The sequence below is a fragment of the Suncus etruscus genome, chromosome 2 (genome assembly GCF_024139225.1).
Source record: "Suncus etruscus isolate mSunEtr1 chromosome 2, mSunEtr1.pri.cur, whole genome shotgun sequence".
In the NCBI taxonomy this organism is placed as follows: domain Eukaryota; kingdom Metazoa; phylum Chordata; class Mammalia; order Eulipotyphla; family Soricidae; genus Suncus; species Suncus etruscus.
In genome coordinates this window covers 4,451,951-4,475,489 of record NC_064849.1, presented here as the reverse complement: position 1 = coordinate 4,475,489, position 23,539 = coordinate 4,451,951, and the positions used below count along the sequence as shown (strand labels likewise).

The 23,539-nt window shown below is 54.7% G+C and overlaps 1 protein-coding gene across 1 annotated transcript in view; it reads right to left on the bottom strand.

Moving 5' to 3' along the window:
• Positions 1-3,109: 3,109 nt before the first annotated feature.
• Positions 3,110-23,539, bottom strand: part of ADGRD1 (adhesion G protein-coupled receptor D1) — a 52,077-nt gene continuing 31,647 nt past the window's right edge. The window contains exons 22-34 of the mRNA XM_049768256.1: positions 21,257-21,261; positions 15,636-15,700; positions 14,665-14,794; positions 13,194-13,297; positions 12,798-12,909; positions 12,460-12,613; positions 9,392-9,458; positions 7,800-7,866; positions 5,479-5,570; positions 5,200-5,326; positions 4,471-4,512; positions 4,226-4,321; positions 3,110-3,739 (exon numbers count right to left, since the gene is read on the bottom strand). Of these exons, the coding sequence (XP_049624213.1) occupies positions 3,680-3,739; positions 4,226-4,321; positions 4,471-4,512; positions 5,200-5,326; positions 5,479-5,570; positions 7,800-7,866; positions 9,392-9,458; positions 12,460-12,613; positions 12,798-12,909; positions 13,194-13,297; positions 14,665-14,794; positions 15,636-15,700; positions 21,257-21,261 (1,121 nt within the window). The 3' untranslated portion in view covers positions 3,110-3,679. The remainder of the gene's footprint in view (positions 3,740-4,225; positions 4,322-4,470; positions 4,513-5,199; positions 5,327-5,478; positions 5,571-7,799; positions 7,867-9,391; positions 9,459-12,459; positions 12,614-12,797; positions 12,910-13,193; positions 13,298-14,664; positions 14,795-15,635; positions 15,701-21,256; positions 21,262-23,539) is intronic.

Genomic DNA, 23,539 nt, shown 5'->3' with positions numbered 1-23,539 from the left:
CAATGTTTCAGAGGACAAACAACACTGATTCTGACAAAACAGTCAGCTGCAGTTGCCCAATTAACAAAATTGACTTCAGAATGGATTCCAGGATTATGAGAGAACGAGGACAGAGGAGATGACAGGGAGAAGCAGGTTGGGACCCAATGAGAGATGCCATTCTCCTAGCCATGAGCAAGCCTGGCTGAGGTGGCCACATGGACTCTTACTTCCCAAACACAGAAGTGACAGAGATCTTGTGCGAAGATGAGTGAGAAGCTATGGCACAGGCTGTGCTCCCACCTCCCCAGGGCCTTCCTTGCACTGCAAGCAACAACTTTGGTGTCCCTCAAAGCTAACAGCAGAGTAGCACAGCCACCTAATGGCCTGGTGCTGAAAAATAGCTTTCGCACTTAGAGGGATTGACGCCGTGAAAGCCAGGGCCTGCTACATGGTTCCTCCTCGGCGATGCCTTGAGGAAGGCTGTGCAGAGAAGGTGAAGGAGAGAGACACAGCAGAGGGGTTTGTGGCAGTGGATCTCTGTGCATCATTGTGACTGGCCACACCCTCAAGCCCAGATGCACACAGACTACAGACTGACTCGTTACAAGCACATCCGCACCCACTCCTCACAGCAGCACTCAGGTCTGTGCAGTGGGGGATGTACAGAGAGGAGCTCGGCATGGGAACTTCCTCCTGTCAGTTTTCGGCAGACCTAAAACTGCTCCCCAAAATGGCCTATTAAAGTTTTAAAAGGAGATTAATAATTTAGTTTATAAATAACATAGAGACAACATGAATATATAAAGGCTTTTTAAGAGCAAAAAATATGAAAAGAGCGGAAAAAGCTGGAGAACAGTGGAGAGGCTCTAAGTTTGCCTCCCTGGAGGCCCCGCTATGAGCTGGAGCAGCCCCTGATCCCTAGGAGCACTGCAGGGGAGCATGCCCAGATTATGAAAATTCTCAAAAAGTAATGAAGTTGCCGTCAATAAATGGCAGATGACATTACACTCTGTGTTTCCTTATGATAGCCCGATAGAGGGCTGGTGTGGAGGTGGGTCAGGAAAGGTCTGGAACTATAGTCACAACCCCATAGGGGAAATTGTATAAGAGCGGAACATCTTCCTGGTGACTCAGAACTTTCAGTTAATCCATTAGTATCAAGAAGAGAAAAAGAGACACGTGGAAACTTTCTCAATATCAGTAACAATCAAGAAAATGCAAACTACAAAGCTTCATACATAGTAAATCAGTAATAAAAATACTGATATCAAATGGAATACTCTTGAAAAATGACATGATCAGTGTTCCTGTTGGCAATGAGAATTGATTCACTAACTACTTTGGCACACGACTCTAGAAAAATTTTTGAGACTCATAAAAATTTTTTTTTGATTTTTGGGTCACATCCGGCAGAGCTCAGGGGTTACTCCTGGCTCTGTGTTCAGAAGTCTCTCCTGGCAGGATCAGGGGACCATATGGAATGCCAGGATTTGAACCAGGATCGATTTTGTGTTGACTGCATGCAAGGCAAATTCCTTATTTCTGTGCTATTGCTCTGGCCCCAATTATTTACTTTTTTTTTTTTTTTTTGGTTTTTGGGTCACACCTGATGGACGCTCAGGGCCCGTCCTAGGTCAGCTTTGTGCAAGGCAAACGCCCTACCGCTGCATCACAGCTCTGGCTCTTTTTTTTTTTTTTTTTTTGGTTTTTGGGCCACACCCGGTAACGCTCAGGGGTTACTCCTGGCTATGTGCTCAGAAGTTGCTCCTGGCGTGGGGGACCATATGGGACACCGGGGGATCGAACTGCGGTCCGTCCAAGGCTAGCACAGGCAAGGCAGGCACCTTACCTTTAGCGCCACCGCCCGGCCCCAGCTCTGGCTCTTAATTATTATTATTTTTGTTCTTTTTTTGGGGGGGTCACACCCGGCAGCACTCAGGGGTTACTCCTGGCTCTATGCTCAGAAATCGCTCCTGGCAGGCTCGGGGATCATATGGGATGCTGGGATTCGAACCACCGTCCTTCTGCATGCAAGGCGAACACCCTGCCTCCATGCTATCTCTCCGGCCCCCTTACTTTTTTGATGCAAAAATAGCTTTGAAATTTTTACCTGAAAAATCACCTTAAAATAGTCATAATCATAAAGGCATAAATGACACAACTCTATGTGAATTAGATTAAGGTATAAAAAAATAAGTAAATATAACCTCTGTGTTACACATGCTCCGTAGTGGATTAGTTGCTGTATATGGCGGAGAAGTATAAACAGACTCGTGGCAAAGAGCCCAGTGTCTATAGAACAGAATTTGCAGTTGCTGTGTTTGCAGTAGTTCCATGGTGCCAGGTAGTGGGTATAGGAAGCACTTTGCATTTCAAGGCAGGAGGTTGGTGCAGGGCTGTGTGAGTGGTACCCATGCACAGCGAGGTTAGGGAGCATGCCAGGAGGTACAGGAAGGACCTCTGAGGCAGCCCTGGGAGGGACAATCCTGGGGAGGGAGCAGCAGGGCTACATCATTGACCCTGCAGGTTCATGGTTCCCAGCACTGAACTGCATTCCAGGAAGCCGAGGGGACCCCGGGGCAGGGTCTCACCATTTTTCTCAGAGCCTTCACCATTCATCCTGTTTCATCAACAAGATTTTATTTCATACACATCACAACATACTTTCACATACTTGGTGGTGTTCACCTGCTTTACTGTGCTATAAACCGATACAAACACACCAATTTTGCCCAGTTTTAACCCCTGGTTGAACTGTGTGTGGACAGCAACTGTGTGAGGACAGAGGAGGCTAGAAGTGATGCCCTAGGGGGCCACGGACCACTCTAATAGGAGCTGGACAAGCCACGGGCATGCTAAGTTTTGGCTGGCAGGCCCTGAGGCAGCTCCTGATTTGACAGACCTGGTTCAGTGCAGGGAAACCTGTGCTCTGGGCCCTGCTGAGTATGAGTGCTGGGCCATGGGCTGGTAGCTGCACACCTGATTTTCCAGCAGAGATTGGGGTGTCTGGGCACACGGGGGTGGATCCTGCTTCTGTGGCACCATCATCAGAAAGAGTCTGGCTTCTGTCATCCAACATTTCTGAGAATTTCCACTTTTGTGGGGCACAGGAAAGGTCCCACTTGGCAGTCCCAATGCCAATCACCCCTCCCAGGCTTGGCAAACCTCTGCTGTGTCCCCTGGGGAGACAGGCCACAGGAGGGAGAAAGGTGCTTATCCCATGGTCCCTGCTCAGATGCTGGGAAGCCCAACTATAGGTGCTCCATGACAGACAGTGGTTGGGGGTGCACTGGGAAAGGAGCTGGGAAACCAGCCACCGGAGGCCACTTGGGAATCGGTGGCTGAGAGGCTCCCACTAGGAAAAGGCCCGAGAAATGCTGGTGTTAGGGTGGCCCAGGACAGGCCCTACAGGAAAGAGGGTCCTGCTACTGGCAGCCTTCACACTCGAAGATGCTTCCCCAGCCCTTTAGCTGTGGGGAGATTCCTCCCTTCCCATTCCTGGGCACCTGCCTGCTGTGGCTCCCTCCCAGGACTCCTTGCTGGTGCACTGTGTTGGGTCCTGGTGCCACAGGGTGAGGGGCTGGGGTGCTGGTGAGATCTGGGGCCAGGCAGAGTCTCAGGGCTGAGTTGCGGGTGTGGCCAACCATCTCTTCCCTTGTTGTTGGGGTGTGTCCCGGCAGGCCAGTGGCCTCAGCGCTCACACTGCAGACAGGTCCACTTGTTTGGGTGAGGTTGTGCCCAGTCGGACCCCATTCACCTGTGAGCACAGAGGCCTGTCACTGGGATCACTCCACCCCAAGGGGTATGTAGACAAGGTCATGAGGCAACTGTCCTGGAGACCCCTCCCTCAGAGCATGGCAGTAGCCAGGGACCCTGCTGAAGAAGGAAGATGGGGCAGGGCCTCTACCCTAGAAGAAGAAACCAGCTTCTATGTCTCAACAGGCAGCCAGGGTTGGGCGGGAAACTGGTACCTCTGTGGGCCCTGGTGTGGCCTGTGTCTGCCTTTTAGGCAACTGGAGGACTGGCCCCTAAGTTTACACACCAAGTGCCAAAAGAGGGAGGTGACACTGGTTTGGAGTGTGAAAACAGCACCCACCCTGACTGACACAAGTCTGCAGGGAACACTGTGGAGGCTAAGGGGAGCTGAGTGGCAGCTCTGCAGTCTGGGCCCAGCTCCAGTTTTGGGAGACACACAGAAGAGCCATGCCTGTGTTGAGATTTGGGGCAGAAGGGTCCCACTCACGATGTCTGAAGTGGTGAAGGGCTTCCCAGTGGCGTTTCGGGCAGAGCTGCTGGTGAGGGACCAGATCTTGGTTTTGTGCTTGAAGGCGGCTCTCACCTTGGAACCAAAGGAGAGGTTGGCAGTGCCCATGCTAGGGAGCTGGGCTGATGTGAGACTGGTCCCAAGTGAGGAGCAATAGAACCCAGCTTGGCCTGGAGCAGCCCCCACCCTCCCCAGGCCTCCTGCATGGTCAGGGGAAGACCTACCTCAGAGTTGAGCAGACAGTGAAAGAGGAAGATGAAGAGACCCTAGGGAGGAAGAGGGCAGAGAATCATTAAGCAGTCAGGTGCCAGTTCATGGCGGGTCTCCCCACAAACCAGCTTGGAGGCAGACAACCAATCCTGCTGGGGCTGAGCAGGGGGCCAGACCCCATAGCCTGATGGTCTGCAGGGATGGGGTGGCTACTGTGGCACCCAGACAGATTCTCTTGGGCAAGGGCAAGGCTGGATGGACAGAGCAGAGGTCAAGTCCTCTACAGATGGGTGCTGGGGCAGATGACACATCATGTGTTTGGAATGAAGCATCCCCAGACATGAAGACTGGGGCTCTCTGGGGACAGATGCTCCCTCATCTTATCTCTGCCACTCTCTCTCTTTAAAGGGTTGTGAGGGGATGGAGAGAGACAGACAGACAGACAGGATCGGGCTGCACTGGGACAACTATCTTACTAAAGTGGAAGGGGGTTGAGCAGAAAAGCCCAACACTTGCTCTATTTGGACTAGGCGCTATGCTGGGGGGGGGTCCCCTCTATGCAGAGTATAGGACCCCACCTACCTTGTGCCAGGCTCCCTCTCAAGGGAACTTTGAGCCTCTTCCCTCACTAGACCCATGGGGCTTCCCCAGTACCAGGCAGGGCCTCTGAAACCCTTGTGCTGTGAACTCCCAGGCATGTGCAGAGAACCCCAATATGCGCCCCCCCCCCATGCCCACTCTACCTGGGAGGAGTTGAGGATGGCAAACATATACTGGAAGACCACGGCCTGTCTGTCGACAGCGAGCACCCCAAAGATCCACGAGGTTCCCAGGATGGGCAGCAGCACTGCAACTGCCTTCACAGTCAGCCTGCAGGGAGTGAGGCCTGGTGGGAAGGACGCCCCAGGGTCCTCATGCTTGTCCCAGGACACACAGGCCCAGCTGAGACAGGATTAGGGCTAGACCTTGGGGTCTGTGGCCCTGTGAAGCTGTGCCCAGCCTGGGCCAGGGTTGGCACCTACTTGAAGACACTTGGGTTTCCATGCAGCCTGTAGTTGTCAGCACTGATCTGGGCAATGACCCTGGTCACAGCGATGAGGATCCCCATGTTGACCTAAACGCAGAGTGGGCAGGGTCAGATCTGATCCCACAGCTGGAGGGACCCCCGTATGTGTCATGGACCCTGGTCTGTTAGATGACACCCTGCTTTTTTTTTTTTTTTTTTTTTTTTTTTTGGTTTTTGGGCCACACCCGGTGACGCTCAGGAGTTACTCCTGGCTATGTGCTCAGAAGTCGCTCCTGGCTTGGGGGACCATATGGGACGCCGGGGGATCGAACCGAGGTCCTGTCCAAGGCTAGTGCAGGTAAGGCAGGCACCTTACCTCTTGCGCCACCGCCCGGCCCCATAGATGACACCCTGCTTTTACCCCAAATAAGGTGTTCCTCAACTTCCTCTTTCCTTTTCACCTATACCTTTGACATATAAAAGTCCACCTGGATCTCACTTGACCCTCCCCTGCCTGGTTTGTACTGGAAGAATAAAGGGAGGTTTTGGTTTGTCTGGGTGCAGAGTGGGTCTACGAGGTGATAAGTCACTGACTCCATGATTCTCCATTGATTGGCTTGATGTATTCATTCTTAGCAGCTAACCTGCTTCAGACCTGTTCACCTGGGGTTGAAAATATGGTGCGTGGGGTGATTTCACAGTGAATCACCTGCACGTCTCTATGCAGCACCCCAGAGGCACTTTAGGCTCCAAGAGAAGAGGGGGAAAGGCCAGCGGTCTCCAGAGAGCAGAGATCAGATGCCCCATGGCACCGGCACCGGCACCGGCGAGTATCTCTGTGGGGAGCCCCAAGTTCCTCTCACTGAGGCTCCCCAGAGCTTCCCCCATACGCAGGGATCCTGCTAGGAGCCTATCAGGTGCCTGGAGCCATGGAGGCGGCAAGATGGTCAGGCTCCAAGCACCCCTACAGCTGCTGTGAGGGTCCTGACAGGGGTGTGTGTGCTAAGGTGAACCCCTCTCCTTTGGACAGGAGTTGTGCTGGGCTGTCTTCCTGGACCTTCTTTCCTTTTCTCTTTTTTGGGCCTTACCTAGTGAACCTGTCCCCACACCTGGGTTACTCCCAAGTCTGTGGTTACTCAGGAGTACTGGAATTACTCCTGGCAGGCTCCCTGCAACCCAGGAAACAAATTCTGCTTTAGGGCCAGATGGGGCCTTCTTGAAGTGCTTTTGCAGACACCTCCTTTTCACTCAGCCCAGAACTTTCCCTCCAGCTTGGCCATGGAAATGACTGCCTGAGACCAGCTCCCCATTATCCCCTGGGGTCACTTGTGCACAGGCTTTTTGCTTTCTGTGTAGAGTGTTGGCTGCCCCCTCAGGACACTCAGAGTCTTGGAGGAGACAGTGGCTGTGTCCAGACCCCTCTGCAATGAGGGTGGACCCAGAGGAAGTGCCACAGGCCCTGCCACCTATCTACTGGGCATCTCTCAGAGGAAACAGCTTTTGTGCTTGGGCCTCTTAGATTTCCATTCTTCCAATCCCAGTGCTGCCCTCTGCAGGCCCCAACGCCTTCACCTCAGGAACACCCCACATCCCATGCATGACAAATTGCAAACAGCCTCCATAGCCCCAGAAAGTGTGTTTCTGAGTAACAGGGCCCAAGACTGGGCCACGAGAGTTATGTCGATTTACATCATCAGACACAGAAATTCCAAACTCCGGGAGAGACTTGACCTGAGGCTTCAGGGCAACCAGGACATTGATGAGAGACCTCACCAAGTCGAGCCCCCAAGACCCAAGGCCTACGGTTGGCACGACCGGGCTTTATTGGAGACCAGCCAGAAAGCCAAGTGCTCCCCACAGAGCACAGCAGATACAACCCTGACAGGACTGAGTTTCTCTGACAGGCCAGGGTTTCCCGGCCACAGATGCCATGAGTGAGTAACCACAAGCGAGAGAGTTGAGGGCTCTGGTTCTCTCACTCTGTGTGGGAGAGAGGCAGCTGCATCCCCACAGTGGGTAAGTCAGTAAGTGCGTGTTCCTGGCCATGACAAATCCATCATCCTTCCCTTTCCTCAAGGGCTCTGTGGTGTCTATTTGTCTTCCTGTCTCTCTTGGCCAGGGTCTGTGTGATATCATCTGACATGCACCATCTCCCCCGCAGGATGGGGCTCATGTTGCCCTGGTAAAGAAGGAGGCACAGCCCTGTGGACCCCACATCCCTCGGTATTTGTGTGGGAGATGACAGGGGAGGGGAGCTCATCCCCCCCCCCCCAGCTCCACAGCCCTGAACACTCCACATGGGCCCTCCCCCCAACAGTGCCATGGCAGGGGACTCACCACAATGACGAACAGGGCAGGGGCCACAAAGGCCCAGATGGCGCCATTCTTCAGAGACAACCAGCAGCTACAGAGGGAGAGGGAGATCATGGAGAACACCTCCACAGAGACCTGATAGTCATAAGGACACTGTGCCATGCCCCCACTGTGAGCAACCCAGCTTATCCTTAGGAAGGACGTTCTGGGTCAGGGGCAAGGTGACTTCCACAGAGTTTCATGGGGAAAGTCTCAGTCATGGAGAGTACAGGCTCCAAAGTGGGTTTTCATCTAGTAAACAGGAGGGGCATTCCACCGGTCTAACATTGTCTCCTCTGTAGGGCTTTGAAGGCCATAGTGTCACAGGGACATGGTAGGTACAGTTTTGGGATGAGGGGTTCTTGGCAGCCCCCCAGCCTAGAGAGAAGCAACTGGTAAACCCCAACACAATCCCAATAACTCCCTGGGATGGAGGGTTCAGGGACAGAGGTGATGAGGAGCCTGGGCACCAACACAAGAGCAGTCAAGGTGGGCATTCATGGTGACACAGTAATTCTGGGATGCCCTACATGGTGCGTCTTCACATGCTCCCTCAAGACTCCTGGGGCTCTGTGAAAGGGAGCTCGCACTCGTCTATATTCACATACATACTTCATGTCCACAAGGTAGTGCCCCAGAATTCGGGCTTGCTCCTGAGGTCTAAGCCAGGAAAGTCAGGCTGGAACAGCAAGGCCAGGGTCATGTGCACTGACAGGGAACAGCTTAACTTTGAAACACCCAGCTGAAGGGAACTGGTCTGGCCTGCGAGCACCATTGGGCCTTTTCTTTCAATGCTCCCTTGTCAGTGAATCCGTGCACTAAGGTACAAAGACCAGAATCATCCCAGTGCTTGCAAGGCAAACGCCGCTGTGCTATCTCTCCGGGCCTTTTTTTTTTTTTTTTTTTTTTGGGCCACACCCAGTAACGCTCAGGAGTTACTCCTGGCTATGCGCTCAGAAGTTGCTCCTGGCTTGGGGGACCATATGGGACACCGGGGGATCGAACCGCGGTCCGTCCTAGGCTAGGACGCTGGCAAGGCAGGCACCTTACCTTTAGCGCCACCGCCCGGCCCTTTTTTTTTAGGTCATATCCAGTAGTGCTCAGAGGTTACTCCTGGTTCTATGCTCAGAAATAGCTTCTGGCAGGCTCGGGGACCATATGGGCTGCTGGGATTCTAACCATGCAAGGCAAATGCCCTATCTCCATGCTATCTCTCCAGCCCATGGTCGTGGGTTTTTTAATTTTTTTAATTTTATTTAATTTTATTGGGGTTTTTTTGGTCACTTCTGGTGGTGCTCAGGGGACTCCTGTCTCTGTGCTCAGAAATCACTCCTGGCAGGCTTGGAGGACCCTATGGCCGGGAATTGAACCTGTGACAGTCATATGCAAGGCAAATTCCTTCCCTGCTGTGCTATGGTTCTGACCACATCCTCTTCCCGAGTCACCTGTGGGCAGATGTGGCCTGTGCAGATGGGGTAGGAGCACCTGTCCGACCTCCCCCAGTGCCAGGCCCCCATGAGTCAGCATCAACCCCTGACCAATTGGGAGGGCCTTCCTGGTGGGTCCCACCCACTTACTTGTTATCTGCCCCATAGCTGTCCTTGGCAGCGGATACAGTGATAGCACAGACCAGGAGGGGAAGTCCTGCAGAGAGAGCAGAGGGCCATGTTCACCTCTCCAGCCTTTCCACTCTTGTCTTCATCATGTGCCCAGTGTATTCAAAGAGCTATCCACTGAGTACTGAGGACTTGGGGTAGCCCCGAAGCCTCACATCTTATAGAGACAGTGTTTGCACCCATGTTCATGCACTGATGTAAGCGTGACATACACAGCAGACAGGGCATGAATCATATGCAACAGAAGGGTACTTGCTGCTGCTGATGACAGTGTAAGAGCTAAGGGCTGTGTTCTATTCCCTGACTCCAGCCATGCCACAGCAGTGTAGCAACAGGACAGCATTCAGAACAGCACAGAGCCCAGAAACAAATCCCGATTTCTGAGACAACCAATGACAACAACAAGGTCTAGACCAAATAGAGAAGAAATTACTTCGATTGGTGGAAGGACAAGACCTGATCACAGCCCTACATTGTGGACCTAATAGATAGATCCTTGAAGGTTAGTTAGACCTGAGCCTACCAAGTCTGGAGAGGGGAGATGCAGGCCTGTGTTCCTCAGCTGCCTTAGCAATGGCTCTCTGACCCTCTGTCTAGCAGGGCACACAAAAGTAAAAATAAATGAATCGGATTACAGCAATCTAAAGGCTTCTGTATGGTAGGAGAAACTTGAATTAGGGTGAAGACAGTCTGAGGGTGTGGCTGTCATCCAGAGACAGTGCAGGCCATCCAGTGAACCCTGCGGGTGGTTAAGATCAGTGAGGCTGCTGCTACAGAGAATAGCAATGCTCCATCTTAGAGCAAGAAAAGAAACACTATCAGGTCTGGCAATTCCACTTCTGGGTCCTCACAGAGAACCCAAAGACACTAACTTGAAAAGGCTCCTGTAGTCTTGTGCCCTCTGAGCATCACTTATGTCAGAAGATGTGGCTGTGGGTCTAATGGAGCAGCCATAGCCATGGGAACAGGGATAGGCCTGGGAACCCAGCATCAGAGGGAATAGGTCAGACTGAGAAGGAAGAGAAGCAAGCACATGTGAAAGGTCAAACCTGTACTTGGGGGGGTACGCAACAAACAGACCATCCCTACGGCTAGGACTTCCCCTATACACCAACAGACAGGTGCTGACTTAAGCCCTTTCCTTGAAATCACATTTCTTATAAGCTGATGATTCTCAATAGGGCAACTTTAGTCCAACGGGCGGCATTTGGCAACACCTGAAGACTTGTCTGTTGTGGGTTTGAGGGTAGCACTGCCCAAGGGGGCAAGGAACCACTCTTGGTGTGAACCTGTGGCTTTGGCTGCCCTGGCACCTGAGGGAGCTGGTAGGGGTGAGGGCTTCATCTCTGAAACCTCAGAAGTTCCTGTGGTCAGGGTTGGGGCCCCCTTTACGAACATCCGGGAACTCTGACCCCCAAAATGGAAAAGGAGAATAAAGCCTCTCACTGCTGACTCTCACGCCCCTAGATTCCCTCCTAGTCCTGACTTGTCCAAGGCACCACTGATTTCTGTCCCCTGAAAGTGACAAGCTGGCTCAGTCAGCATTCGCAAAGCCTTATTGAGGCTGCGAGGTGGGGAACAGGGCTCTCACAGACAGTAAATAAAGCTCAAAATCGGCAACTGCCCAGTTTGGTCTTACTTCAAAGAAAGAAGATGCTGAGGATGAGCAACCGAGGGGAGAGGCCTGTTTCTTTCTCCCTCTCAGCTCCCAGATCAACTTGGACCCATGTCAGGGAGTTCCTGAAGGGAAACCAAGTCACAGCACTTCCAGACTCAGCATCCAGGGGCTGGAAAGTGCTGCCTGACCACACACCTCACATGTGTGTGCAGAGACACACAACCCCACATCACACTCATGTGCAGTCCTATGTGTGTGTACAGGCATGTGTGCATATGTATTCACACCCACCACACACTGCATATGTGCACCAGAACATGGGTGAGAATGTTTGGGCAGAGTAGTGAAGCAGCTTCTGGTGAGAGCAGCGTTTGCTGAAAGGGAGAGCCAGTGCCTGAGGAGGTAGGAGAGGCACAGAGGGGCAGAGAGGCTGATGGAGAGACTCAGAGGGCAGATTCTCCCATCTGGTCCTCTTGGCAGAGCCTGAGTACCTGCGAGGTGCCTTGGACTCTGCCCTGGCTCCCAACACCACAGCTCACGTGGCCAAATCCCTTCCGCATTCAACCACCTGCCCAGTCACTCAAAGAGGTGGCAGGGAGGAGGCTGACATTCTCTCAGGACCCAGTGCTGGCCCTGGAACTGCCATGGCGCACAGCGACGCTGACCAAACAGTAGGAGACAGACCATTCTTCAAGCAAGCAGCATCCCTAACCTGACTTGGATGGCAAAGAACAAGCAACCATCTGCAGGAGACGGAGCAGCCCCACGGCAAGGACCTGCCGCTCTGCCCCGAGCCCCTGCTCCGCACACAGTGGCTCGGAGAGGCATTTGGCAGTCCCTGAAACCAGCTGCAGGGCACAGGGAGGCTGAGTACCCAGGATGCCATCTGGGAACACAGAAGGAGCTAGAACTCCACGGCAGGAAGAACGGGAGATCTGCAGAGACTCAGATCTCAACCTACGGATAGATGACCCTGGGCTAAGGAAGAAGGGGGAAGAGAAAAATCCGGTGAGAGCAGAGCATGGGGCCCCCGTGCACGGCCACGCAGAGCTCAGAGGGAACCACCGACACCCAGGTGTGCAGGGATAGCTCCCCCATCCATCGCCTGGAAGCATCTCTGCATGCTGGAGAGACAAGCTGAACCCGGAGCCCAGGACAGAAAGGCGGATCCTGCCAAGGCAGTGGTGAAAACAGCTGAACACCAGCAGACAGAAAAGCTCAAACCTGGCACATCCTCCTGTGTGATGCCCAGATGCCCCCAGTGACCGTCAGTCAGCAATTCTAGGGGCTGCGTATCTGCCCGTCAGCCCCCAGACGAGGCGACCAGCCCATTCATCCCCTCCTTAAGCCATGACCTGGAGGTCCCCGCCCACCCTGCCCCATCCTGCCCCCCACGTCCAGCTGGGCCTACCCCAGCCTATCCCATAGTAGCAGAGGTGCTGGCTGTCCTCCGAGCCGAAGACCTTGATGACCAGGCTGTAGAGGTGCAGCCCCTCCACCAGCATCCAGGCGAAGGCACTCAGGAAGAAGTAGTGCAGGAGTCCGGCCAGCACGCGGCATGGCATCTGCGGAGAGCAACGGGCGACGGGGCTCCAGCCCTCCCTGCCTCCCTCTCAGGCCCTCCCTGGGAGTCTGGCACCGCCTCGGGTCTGAGTGACAGCGTGGGCCCGGGACTCAGGCACTGAGACCAGAAGGGGTCGGTTGGGGGCCCACAGCCTGGAGATGGGGGGCACTTGGCTCGCCACTCACCGTGCCCGGCTCCAACCTGAAGCTGACGAGCAGCAGGACCTGGGCCAGCAGCACTGCCAAGGACAGGTTGGCATGGATGTGGTAGCGCTGATTCCGGATTGTGCTGACGGAGCTGGGAGGAGGGGGGACGGCCGAGTCACTCGTGGGGAGCCCCCTTTTGCTCCTTGATTCCACGTCCCCTCGCAGGAGAACTGGCCTCACTCCCTGGTCAGAAACCTATGTGCTGGGACCTTTGCAGAACTTCCCTTCTCCGCTAGTGCCACCCTCCGGTCCTCCTTTCTCTCTGGAACACTCCAAGGCCTGTCCCTCAGCTCGGCTCAGCGTGAAAGGGCCGAGGGACAGACTCGAACAGGGGGCGTCGTGCAAGTGCCCTGGGGTTGGGGGTGCAGGACTCACGACAGCACGGCGAAGGTGGCGAGGGTAGCCAACAGGCACAGCACGGACAGGGAGCAGCCCACGTAGCTGATGGAGGACAGCGCCACCTGGTGCCCTTGGGTCAGCTGTACAGGGGCGGAGGGGTCAGCGCCTGGCCCGCAGGACACCCCCCCTCGATGCCTGCCACCACCCCAAGGCCCCTGGGCTTGAATGAATGAGTCCAGGAGAGTCCTGAGGACGGGGTGGCCATGGGGGTCAAGAGGCAGCCGGGCCTTTTGCTCCCTTCGGAGCCTGGTCTGCAGTGACCTCTCTCCCCTGCACCCAGCCCTGGCCTGGCCACGTTGGCCAAACCTTCCCAGCCACTCAGCAGGAGCTCCCGGGTTTCCCTTGGGGAAGCTTCTCACTGAGTGTTGAGCCCACAGACAGGATTGGGGATGTCTGTCCCAGCCATGCCGTGGGGTCACCCCATCGACGAGGGTGGGTGAGGTGCCTGAGGGATGCAGTGGTCCTCAAACTATGGCCCCGCGGGCCACGAATTCGTTCCTAAGTTTTGTTTTTACTAGAGTCAGACCCGCCAGTGGTCTGAGGGACAGTGAACTGGCCCCCTGTTTAAAAAGTTTGAGGACCCCTGGAACTTAGGGGGTCTCGGGAACATCTCCCTGCAGGACCAGGCAGGACAGAATCCCCACTCCTCACAGAGACGTGGCACCAACATGGACCCCACCCCTGTCTGCCCCTTAGCCGAGACAGACTCAGGGTGGATGGGCCTGTGAGGCGACACTCTGTGTGGCAGCTCTGTGGAGGGCGAGTGGCCGGCCAGTGCCCTTCCTCTCTGCTCTGCTCTGGGGCCAGCCCGGATTTAGAAAGGCCCAGAAAAGCCTGCCGGGCGGCGCTGAGTCACAGACCACAAACCCAACGCCTCTGTGGCCACGGGCTCTGCCCCTCGTCCCAGCCTCTCTCTCTTTCACAGAGGGCCTGCGGGAGGTTGGGCACTGTCTGGATGCCGTGCCTCAGAGCCTGCAGCCAGGCATGGAGCCCAGAGCGAGAAGTGAGACTCCCACACAGAGACCATCACCTCTTTGAGACGTGAGGGACGCGCTCATCCCTCCTATATATTGCCCGCCTGCCCCGCCCTCTGAAAGCCACGCCCATTTTTCTCGCCCCGCCCTGTTAGCTCTGCTCCAATCACATGCCGGATCTGCCTGGTAGACCCGCCCACTTGCCGGCCACCCACGTGGGCACACTCACGTGCCCCCTCTCACACTCTCACGTGTCAATCGGCCCTGTCGAGCTCCGCCCACTAGGCGTGTCCACCTACGTGTCAGCCACGCCCACATATCCACCTCTCAGTAGCTTCCCTTCTCACGTGTTGGTCCCCGCTCCTGACGGCCCTGCCCACGTGCTGGTCCTGACCTGAGGCCCGTCCGCGTGCTCCCCTCCCTCGCTCCCTCCCTCGGTCCCCTGCTCACGTGCCGGCCCCACGTGACCTCACCTCGAGCGGCACCACCTGCATGAGGATGGCGAAGTTGGTGAGGTGGGAGCAGCGGCAGGTGGACACGTGCAGGTGGCGGCTGCTCTCGAGCCGCGTGCAGCCTTCGTCCGACCACACGGCCGGCCTGGAGCTGGGCGCAGAGCAGAGCGGGGGGGGGGGGGGGGGGGCGTCAGCAGCAGCCCGGCTCTCCCTCGCAGGGCCAGGCGCCCGCCCGGGGCAACCGTGTGGGGTCTAGGGGGTGACCTGTGGGGACTGTGGGGTGACCTGCAGGGGTGTGAGGGTGACCTGTGGGGGTCTAGGGGGTGACCTGCAGTTGTGGGGGGCAATCATGTGGGGGTGTGTGCAGGTGTGTGGGGATGACCTGTGAGGATGTGTGGGGTGGCCTGCGGGAGTGTGGGGGTGACCTGTAGGTGTGGGGGCAGCCTTGTGGGTGTGTAGAGGTGTGTGGAGTGACCTGCGAGTGTGTGGGGGTGACTGCGGGTATGTGGCGGTGACCTGTGAGGGTGTGGGGTGACCTGTGAGAGATGTAGGGTGACCATGCAGGGATGTGGGGGTGACCTGTGGGGGTGTGTGGGGGTGACCTGTGGGGGTGTGTGGGGGTGAACGGGGGTGACGGTGCAGGCGTCTGTAGGCAGTAATGTGGGGGCGTGTGTGGGCGACCATGTGGGGTTGACCACGCGGCTATGTGAGGGTGTAGGAGGGTGCAGGGGTGTGGGGGCCACCATGGGGGGGGGTTGCAGGTGTGACCGCGTGGGGGTGTGTGGGTGACCATGGGGGTGTGGGAGACGACCATTAGCGTGTGTGAGGGCGTCTGTAAGGGTCTTCTGTATCTCTGCAGGGTCTGTGGGGTGTCTGGGGCACCCTGGTGGGTGTGTAGGGGCATTCAGGCAGGTCAGTGGGGGAGTCCAGGCTGGTCTGTGGAGCATTTGTGTGGGGTGTGTGGGGCGTCTGGGTTCTCCGGAGCCCCATACCTGAAGTTCAGGAAGGCACAGTACAGGAACACACGGTTTTTCTGGATGGTGTCCGCACTGAGCTGCTGTTGAGTATGCAAGGAAGAGGGACTTGAGGGTACAGCTGCAAGTATCCCATGGCCCACCAGAGCCTCAGGCCTCACGCACGTGTGGTGCCTTCTGCAGAGCAGACCCCTGGCTCTGTCCCTTGCCAGCTCAGAGACCATCACCCTGGGCCTCCCCGGGCAGAGCCTTAAGGCCCTGTCACCGCCTCTTCTCAGAGTGTGATTTGCCTAGGATATTCCCAAGGCCACTGTCTGATGGCATTTGCTGCATGGAGGAATGAGGTGTAGCTACATCCAGGTTCTCTGCAAGGACCAAAGGACAGTGTCCCAATACAGGCCTGGGCTCCGTGTCCCACCAGACACAACTGCACCCCCTTTCCCACAGACAGAGCATTGGTGAATGAGCACTCTCCGCCCTGACTCTGGCTTTGGCTCTGTAGGCCTGAGTAACACCCTGACCTAGGGCCCAAGAAAGACCATGAACTGGGGCCCAAGTAATCAGGCACCAGGTTTGATGGGCTGAGCTTCCAGGGGCTGCCCCCAAGCCCTGTTTGGGAGGCCCCTGATCCCCCAAAACTATGACTGTGGGCCCAAGCAGTCTCTTTGGGAAGAAGTAAGCTGTGAGAGTCAGGCCTGTTATTGTCGTCCCCCCCCCTTCCCACCATGGCCAACACAAGCTCCAAAACAAGTTCCTGTGACCCCCAGGGTATGCAGTGCCCACCATCCCCCAGCACAACAGGGCGATGCCTGTACACCAAAGCCTGACACTGCCCCGTGGGACCACTGCCCAGTGACTCAGAACTGGGTGGGCCATGACCTGGACAGTCACCCTGGGACATGGAGTTCATCAGCTGAAGATACCTCCCCCCACCCATTACAGCCCCTTAGCTCTGGGGCCCCCTCTCAGCACAGTTATAGCCCCGTGCACCTCTGGCAGGGTGGAGCCTCAGAGCCCCAGCCAAGAGCCTAGAAAGGAGAGGAGAGAGGGTGGGGAGAGGAGAGAGAGAGGAGAGAAGAGAAGAGAGGAGAGAGACACACAGAGAGAGACACACAGAGAGAGAGAGAAAGGAGAGAAGAGAGACAGAGAGAGAGAGAAGAGAGAGGAGAGAGGGGAAACAGGAGAGAGAGAGTGATAGAGAGAGAGAGAGAGAAAGAGAGAGACAGAGAGAGAGAGAGAGAGAGAGAGAGAGAGAATTTGGGGCTTCCCTCCCTACCCTCTCTCCAGCCCTAGAGAGCCACGTGTGCATGTGTGTGTGTGTTTGTGTGTGTGTGTGTGTGTGTGATGAGCACCAGCACACAGCAAGGATGGGGAGGGGATTCCCTCCTTCCCTTTCAGAGGGCCCCCTTCGCTGTCTCAGACTCCTACCCTGATTGCTCTCTAGGGAATTTCAATCATCTGGGCGGGCCGCAGCCCAGCGCCTGTATGGCTGAGGGTGGAGCAGAGCTGCCAAGATCACACCCAAAGTGGGATCCTCCTCGCTGGACTGAGGTCACACTTCGGTCAACTCGGACAGGCCCCTACAGGGTTTCAGAGACCCTGCCCTGTGCATCCAGGCATGTCACAAGGACCACGTTGCTTACAGGTGTGCTGAAGGCATGTTCTTGGAGAGGGACATACTCAGTGACAAACATGGGCTCTCCTTGTCATAAATGTGTGTTGTGGGGCCACGTTACATGCTACAGGCATATTCCTGAAATGTGACATGCACATTCTACTGTTACCATCCATGTGTTATGGGGCATGTCATAGAGTGTTACAGGTATATTCCTGGAACATCGGTGCCAGAGGAAGACAATGATTGCCCTATTGTGACTCAGCTGCCTCCGCCTGCTCTCGCACACTCCTATGATCAGGACAGGGTGCTGAGGGGATACCAGAGACCCACAGCTTGAGGAGAGAGTCACATCTGAGGAAGAGCACACAATGGACACAAAGCCCTGGGGACACATGCCAGGGTCTCAGGTGCAGGGACCCACCCGTGCAGCACCTCATGGGCCTCCCTAGGACAGGCTGGGCCCTTCACAGGGCTAAACCACCTTTATGGAGACAAACTCAAGACAATGGAGAGGCCAGAGTGATAGCACAGCGGGGAAGGCGTTTGTTTGCCTTTCAAGCGGCTGACCCGAGTTTGATCTCCGGCATCCCGTATGATTTCCTGAGCTTGCCAGGAGTAATCCCTGAGTGCTGGTAGGTATGGCCCAGAAACAAACAAAAAATAACAATAATAGGGGTCGGAGTGGTGGCGATAGCTATAAGGCATATGACTTGCAAGCACTAACCTAGGATGGACCACAGTTCAATCTCTGGTGTCCCATATGGTCCGCCAAGCCAGGAGCAATTTCTGAGCGCATTGCCGGAAGTAACCCCTGAGCGTCACTAGGCCTGGCCCAAAAAACACCAAAAAAAAAAAAAAACTCCAAAACCAAAAAAGCAATAATAAAAGACAAGGGAGAAACCTCAGGTTTAACATGGCCTGGTATGCACAGCTCCCCAGTTGCACCCCAATACCATGTGGCTCTGTGAGCACCTCTGTGTATGGCTGGGTGGTCCTGGCATCCTGTCCACAGACTTCTTGACAAAGTGATAGCAGAAAAGGCTCCAGAGCCCAAGCGCTGCTGGAGAACACCCCCACCCCTGATAAAATCTTCAAACTGCTGAGTTCACTGGGCCTCAGCATACCAAATCACTGCCATTTCCATAAACTGGCAGAAAGTATGCGGACACCAAAACATACTTAATACAAGCTCAGAAACACAAGACTCATATTAAATCGGGCAAAGTGTGCTCAGGTCTTGTGTTCTAGTGCCTAGAAGATACTGATGATTGGAAAACAAAGAACACACAAGTCTTTGTGGGCTGAAAAGAAACAGTCACGGGCGGGGAGTTAAGGGCTAGAACAGAGAATGACTGGGGCAAGGAAGACTGAAGGCATGCCTTCAGCACACCTGTAAGCAGCGTGGTCCTTGTGACATGCCTGGGTGCACAGGGCAGGGTCTCTGGACCTGTAGGGGCCTGTCCGAGCTGACTGCAGTGTGACCTCAGCCCAGTGAAGAGGACCTGCGTTGGGTGTGATCTGAGGCAAGGTCCTCATGGGTACCTACCTCTACCTGCTTTTCACAAACTCCTGTTCTCAGAAGAGGGTGCTGAGGGGAGAGCCTGAAACAGCCACCGGCGCCCGAGGAAGAGCAAAAGCACTCACTGATGAGATTCGGTGACCATTCTTCCAACAAACAGTACAGGAGCAATTGAGCATCGTCCGCTGAGTCCACACACACAGCACACTCTCTCACACACACTCACATGCTGCCAAATTCACATGTACTCATATTAATCCAAATTCATACTGTGCACACATGTATCCAAATTCACACACTTATATGTGTCCAAATTCACACTCCTGCATCCAAGTTTACACACGCTCGTGTATCCAAACTCATACACACGCATACAAGTTAAAATGCAGAGGGGCCGGGCGGTGGCGCTGGGGCCGGGCGGTGGCGCTAGAGGTAAGGTGCCTGCCTTACCTGTGCTAGCCTTGGACGGACCGCGGTTCGATCCCCGGGCATCCCATATGGTCCCCCAAGCCAGGAGCGACTTCTGAGCACATAGCCAGGAGTAACCCCTGAGCGTCACCGGGTGTGGCCCAAAAACCAAAAACCAAAAAAAAAAAAAAAAAAAAAAAAGCAGAGGTATGCATATGTCCTTACATACACACACAAACATGCATATGAATGGCATGCCTCTGAACACATGTCATTGGGAATACAGATGTACATGCACTGGTGTTTTTATGCATATACACACAGTGCGCTCACATAGCCATATATGCGCGTATCTCAACCTTATCTCACCTCATGCAAAAATGTAAAGAATACAGATCCCAGATAACATGTCAAAGGCAAACACTAAGACCTTGAGGACACAGCAAACATCTCAGGATCCAGAGCCCAGTAAAGGGGACTTGGTCTTGATACTAAAAATATGAAGAAAAGAGTTTTCAAGGACATTGGAATTCGTAAGAGACAGAAGCTTTGGCTCTGTGCAGGACCCCAGAGGTGGATTAAAAAGCTGCAGACCAGGGGTATGTACTTAGAAACCAAGCGTTTGACTCAAGTCACGTCTTGCTAAAGGCTCCTCAAAACTCCGCTCTGAGAAAATGGGAGCAGCCGGGAAACAGGCAAAGGCTATGCAGAGACGCTTAATCCTGGAGGAAGCACAGATGGGCAACGAGGACAGGCCGTCAATGTCATGAACCATTAAGGAAATTCAAAGCAAGACAAGAAGAGCAATTAAAATAAAAAATGGCGAGTGCAGTGCCGTGAGGCCTCATTGCTCAGACGTCGGTGGTGGGAGAATGAAATGGTGCAGTGGCTCTGAAAACAGTCAGGCGGGTGGAGAGATTTTTCACTTTCCCAAGCACCCGCACCAGCCCAAGAACAGCCCGAGTCCGGGGAGACCCTGTCACGGCTCTGGAACTCTGGAGAGTGCCTGGAACACGCCCGAACCGCCAGGAAGGGGCCAGGCTGGCTCTTAGGACACCATTCGGGGATGCTGATTCCAAGGGCCACACCGACATGACAACGTTGGTCCCACAGAAGTGAAAACTGGGCGAAGGCTGCTGGGCTGAGTTCTGTCCCAGCCCTGTGTGCTACAACCAGTAGCGATGTCCTGGCATCTCCCCGTCATCGTCCCTATGGCAGCAGCTCTCAGGAGCTGTGCACAGCTGCTGTTTGGTCCCAGACTAGCTTCTGGGGTCTATCAAGGGTAGCCACAAGGGTGGGGGAGGAGGGGGGCATTGGCGGTGGGAATGTTGCACTGGTGATAGGGTGTGTTCTGTTTATAACTGAAACCCAACTACAAACATGCTTTTAATCATGGTGCTTAAATAAAGATATTTAAAAAAAAAAAGGGGGTAGCTACAAACCTGTTCTTCATTCTACCTGCCTACTCGTGGTGGTTGGCACTGCCACACCTGGGGTCAGTCATGAACCCCACCATCTTAAATCTCATCTATTAGGCATGTTGTGGGGTCCCAGCCACTCAGGCCACCCTAGACCCCCAGGACGTCAGGCACTATCTGTTTCCTGAGCCCACTGGCCCGGCCAACCCGATTCTCTCCATCAGGGTCAGCTGGGCATGCTGGAGGCCCATCCAACAGCACTGTCCAGGTCAGTCTGCCCTTGAGGCTCTCTGGGCCATCTGTCTTTCTCGGTACTTCCAGCATAAGGACTGTCTGAATTGCAAAGTGCCTTTCCCTATAGACCAGGTTTGAATTTCTCAAAGATGTGCCACTAACTTCATTTTCCTGCTGTGCTGTGAGATCAGGAAAACAGACACGGAACTCAATATGCTGAGCAGAGACCATGTAACAGATGCTCCGTGGCTCGGGCCGATGCAGCTGCCCACACGGCCTTCACAGCTGACCAGAACAGCTGGGCCAGGCTACCTTCACAGGGGCTCAGGTGGGACTCTTTCCTGAGGCCGGGAAAGCTGAAAACTTCCTTCCCGGGTCCCAAAAAACCTCCATTTCTGACCCCAGAAAACCTTCCTGTTCAAGCTCAGACTCCTACTCCTACTTTTCCTCTTCCAAGGACTTCTTCCTAGGACTGTGAGTGCTGGCCCAGTTTTTCCTGGGATAGTCCTGCCTGGCTGGGCTGGGCACAGGCTGGACGAAAGCACTGAAGGACAGGAAGATGTGGGCTGAGAGTGTGATTGTGTGCATGTGCGTGAGTGTATATGAATCTGTGAGAGTGAATCTATGAGTCTAAGTGTGTATGAATGTGCATATTTTTGAGTATATTTGAATATGAATAAATTAATATTTATGTGTGAGTACATGAGTGTGTGTGATTCTCTGCATTGGGTGGCATTTGCATTTTTTAAGTTCCAACATGGCGACCCTGTGTGCTCAAAAGCCTGCGTAGTGGAATATTCTATATCCCTCAGCAGATACACATCATCATGGGGAATGACGAAAGTGTTTCTCGTCAGCAGCCTTATCCAGGAGGGTGCCTGCCCTGAAGCTGAAGCAGCATTTGTGGCCCATCTCAGCAAGCAGTTCCAGACATTAGCATTCTGAGGCCTGAAAGGTGTGTGTTAAACTGTCCTGCGTTGCGTGTGACAAGGTCACAGATGAGCGGACCACGATGCCAGTGGGCCCTTGCTCCACTCTACGCCCAGCCAGGCCCCTGGCTCAGCCCCCACTGCCAGAGGAAACAGGCATCGTCTGCGCCCACTCAGCCCCTAAGAACCCCTGATCTTCCCAGCCTTCAGGGCCTCTTAGAAAAACGTTCCCATCAGAAATATTGTTTTCACTCAAAAAAGCCTTCCCAGAACGTCATAGAAATGCAAAGCAACCTTCAAAAGCCAACCCCAAACCCCAAGCAGGCAAGCTTCAATTACCTCCCGCACTGGGAGGCGCGTCCTCTCCGCCTCTCCTTGGGTTGAGACTCTTTACTCCGAAACTTTCTCTTTTAAAAATAGCTATAGCAAACCAGCCAATAACACGGGCCTTGCATTTTAATCCACCCTTTCTCTTGCTCTGCTTTCCACACTGGCACCTCCCAGAACAGCCTGTGTCCAGCAATAGCAGTGGCCAGAGACCCCTCATTCTGCCTCTGCGGGGGGCAGGGGCTGGGCTGGCTCTTGGCCTCGCCAGGATGCTCAGATGCTTTGTGGCAAGAAAGCCATGGGCTGAGGGAGGAAGATGCCACCCATCCCAGACTCGCCCAGAAGCGCCTGCCCTGCACCTTTATGGAGCTGCTTGAATCCACAGGCCAGAGCATGGCCTCAAACAAAAATGATTTCCAATGGCACCCATAACCCTGCTACTTGGAGTCGCAGCAAGAGGGGGCCGATCTATTTGGCCCTCAGAAGCCATCCACCATCCCCCCGTCTGAGCCTGGACTGTGGAGACAGATCCTTGAGCCTCGGCCCTCAGCACTGTGTCCCCTCCCTGGCACCATGAGTCAGGACTGGGTGAGCTAAGTGCGGACCAGAGCCAGTGGTCACTTTATCTTCAGTGGGCAGCATATGTCCCCCTCACATGACCCCATCTCTCTGCTCAAAGAAGAAACTGCTATAGGGATTGGGGAACCGACAGATGAGCAAGGGTAGTAGAAAGGGGTGCAGGCATCTGTGCTCCCCAATCCACAGGAGAGAGACCAGACCCATGGCTGACCTGCCTGCCACCAACCATGTTGGCACTGTCTCTGTATGGCCACACTCCCAGGTCCATGAGCTGAGGCTGTGGGGCTCTAAGAAGGAAGGACTCTGAGAATGGTGCGGCCTTGGGGAGCAGCACAGCAAGGCAGTAGAGGAGAACGAGGTGTCTGCACCTGAACCCTGGGGCAGGGCACTGTGAACCCAAGGACTCAGCCGAAGCACAGCTCATTCCTGCCACATGCACAGGAGGCCCTAAGGAGACAGAGGCTAAGGCTGAGACCGCCAGAGAGCCCTGACAGGAAGCTGGACCGCTGTCTCCCTGCATTCTGAGCACCCTCAGGGGGAGATAGGCCAGGACACCGCGGCCTGCCGTGTCCTGCTGGTCTGAGCGACTGAACATCCCAGCCGGAAAGTTGCAGCAAACATAAAAGCCCATAGGTCTTTAAGCTGCCATCTGCCTGTGGGTCAGTGTACAGAAGGCTCGACCACAGCATGGAAACAGACTGAGCCAGGGGGGAAGCTGAGACTCCTCACACACTCCACAGACCAATGTCACTCTCACTACAACCATGCAGACCCACGACACACTCATACCGAGCCACATAAGACCACACAGACCCACCTACACACTTACACCCACAATCACAGAAACCCACATATACACTCACACCCAAAAACCACACAGACCCATGTGC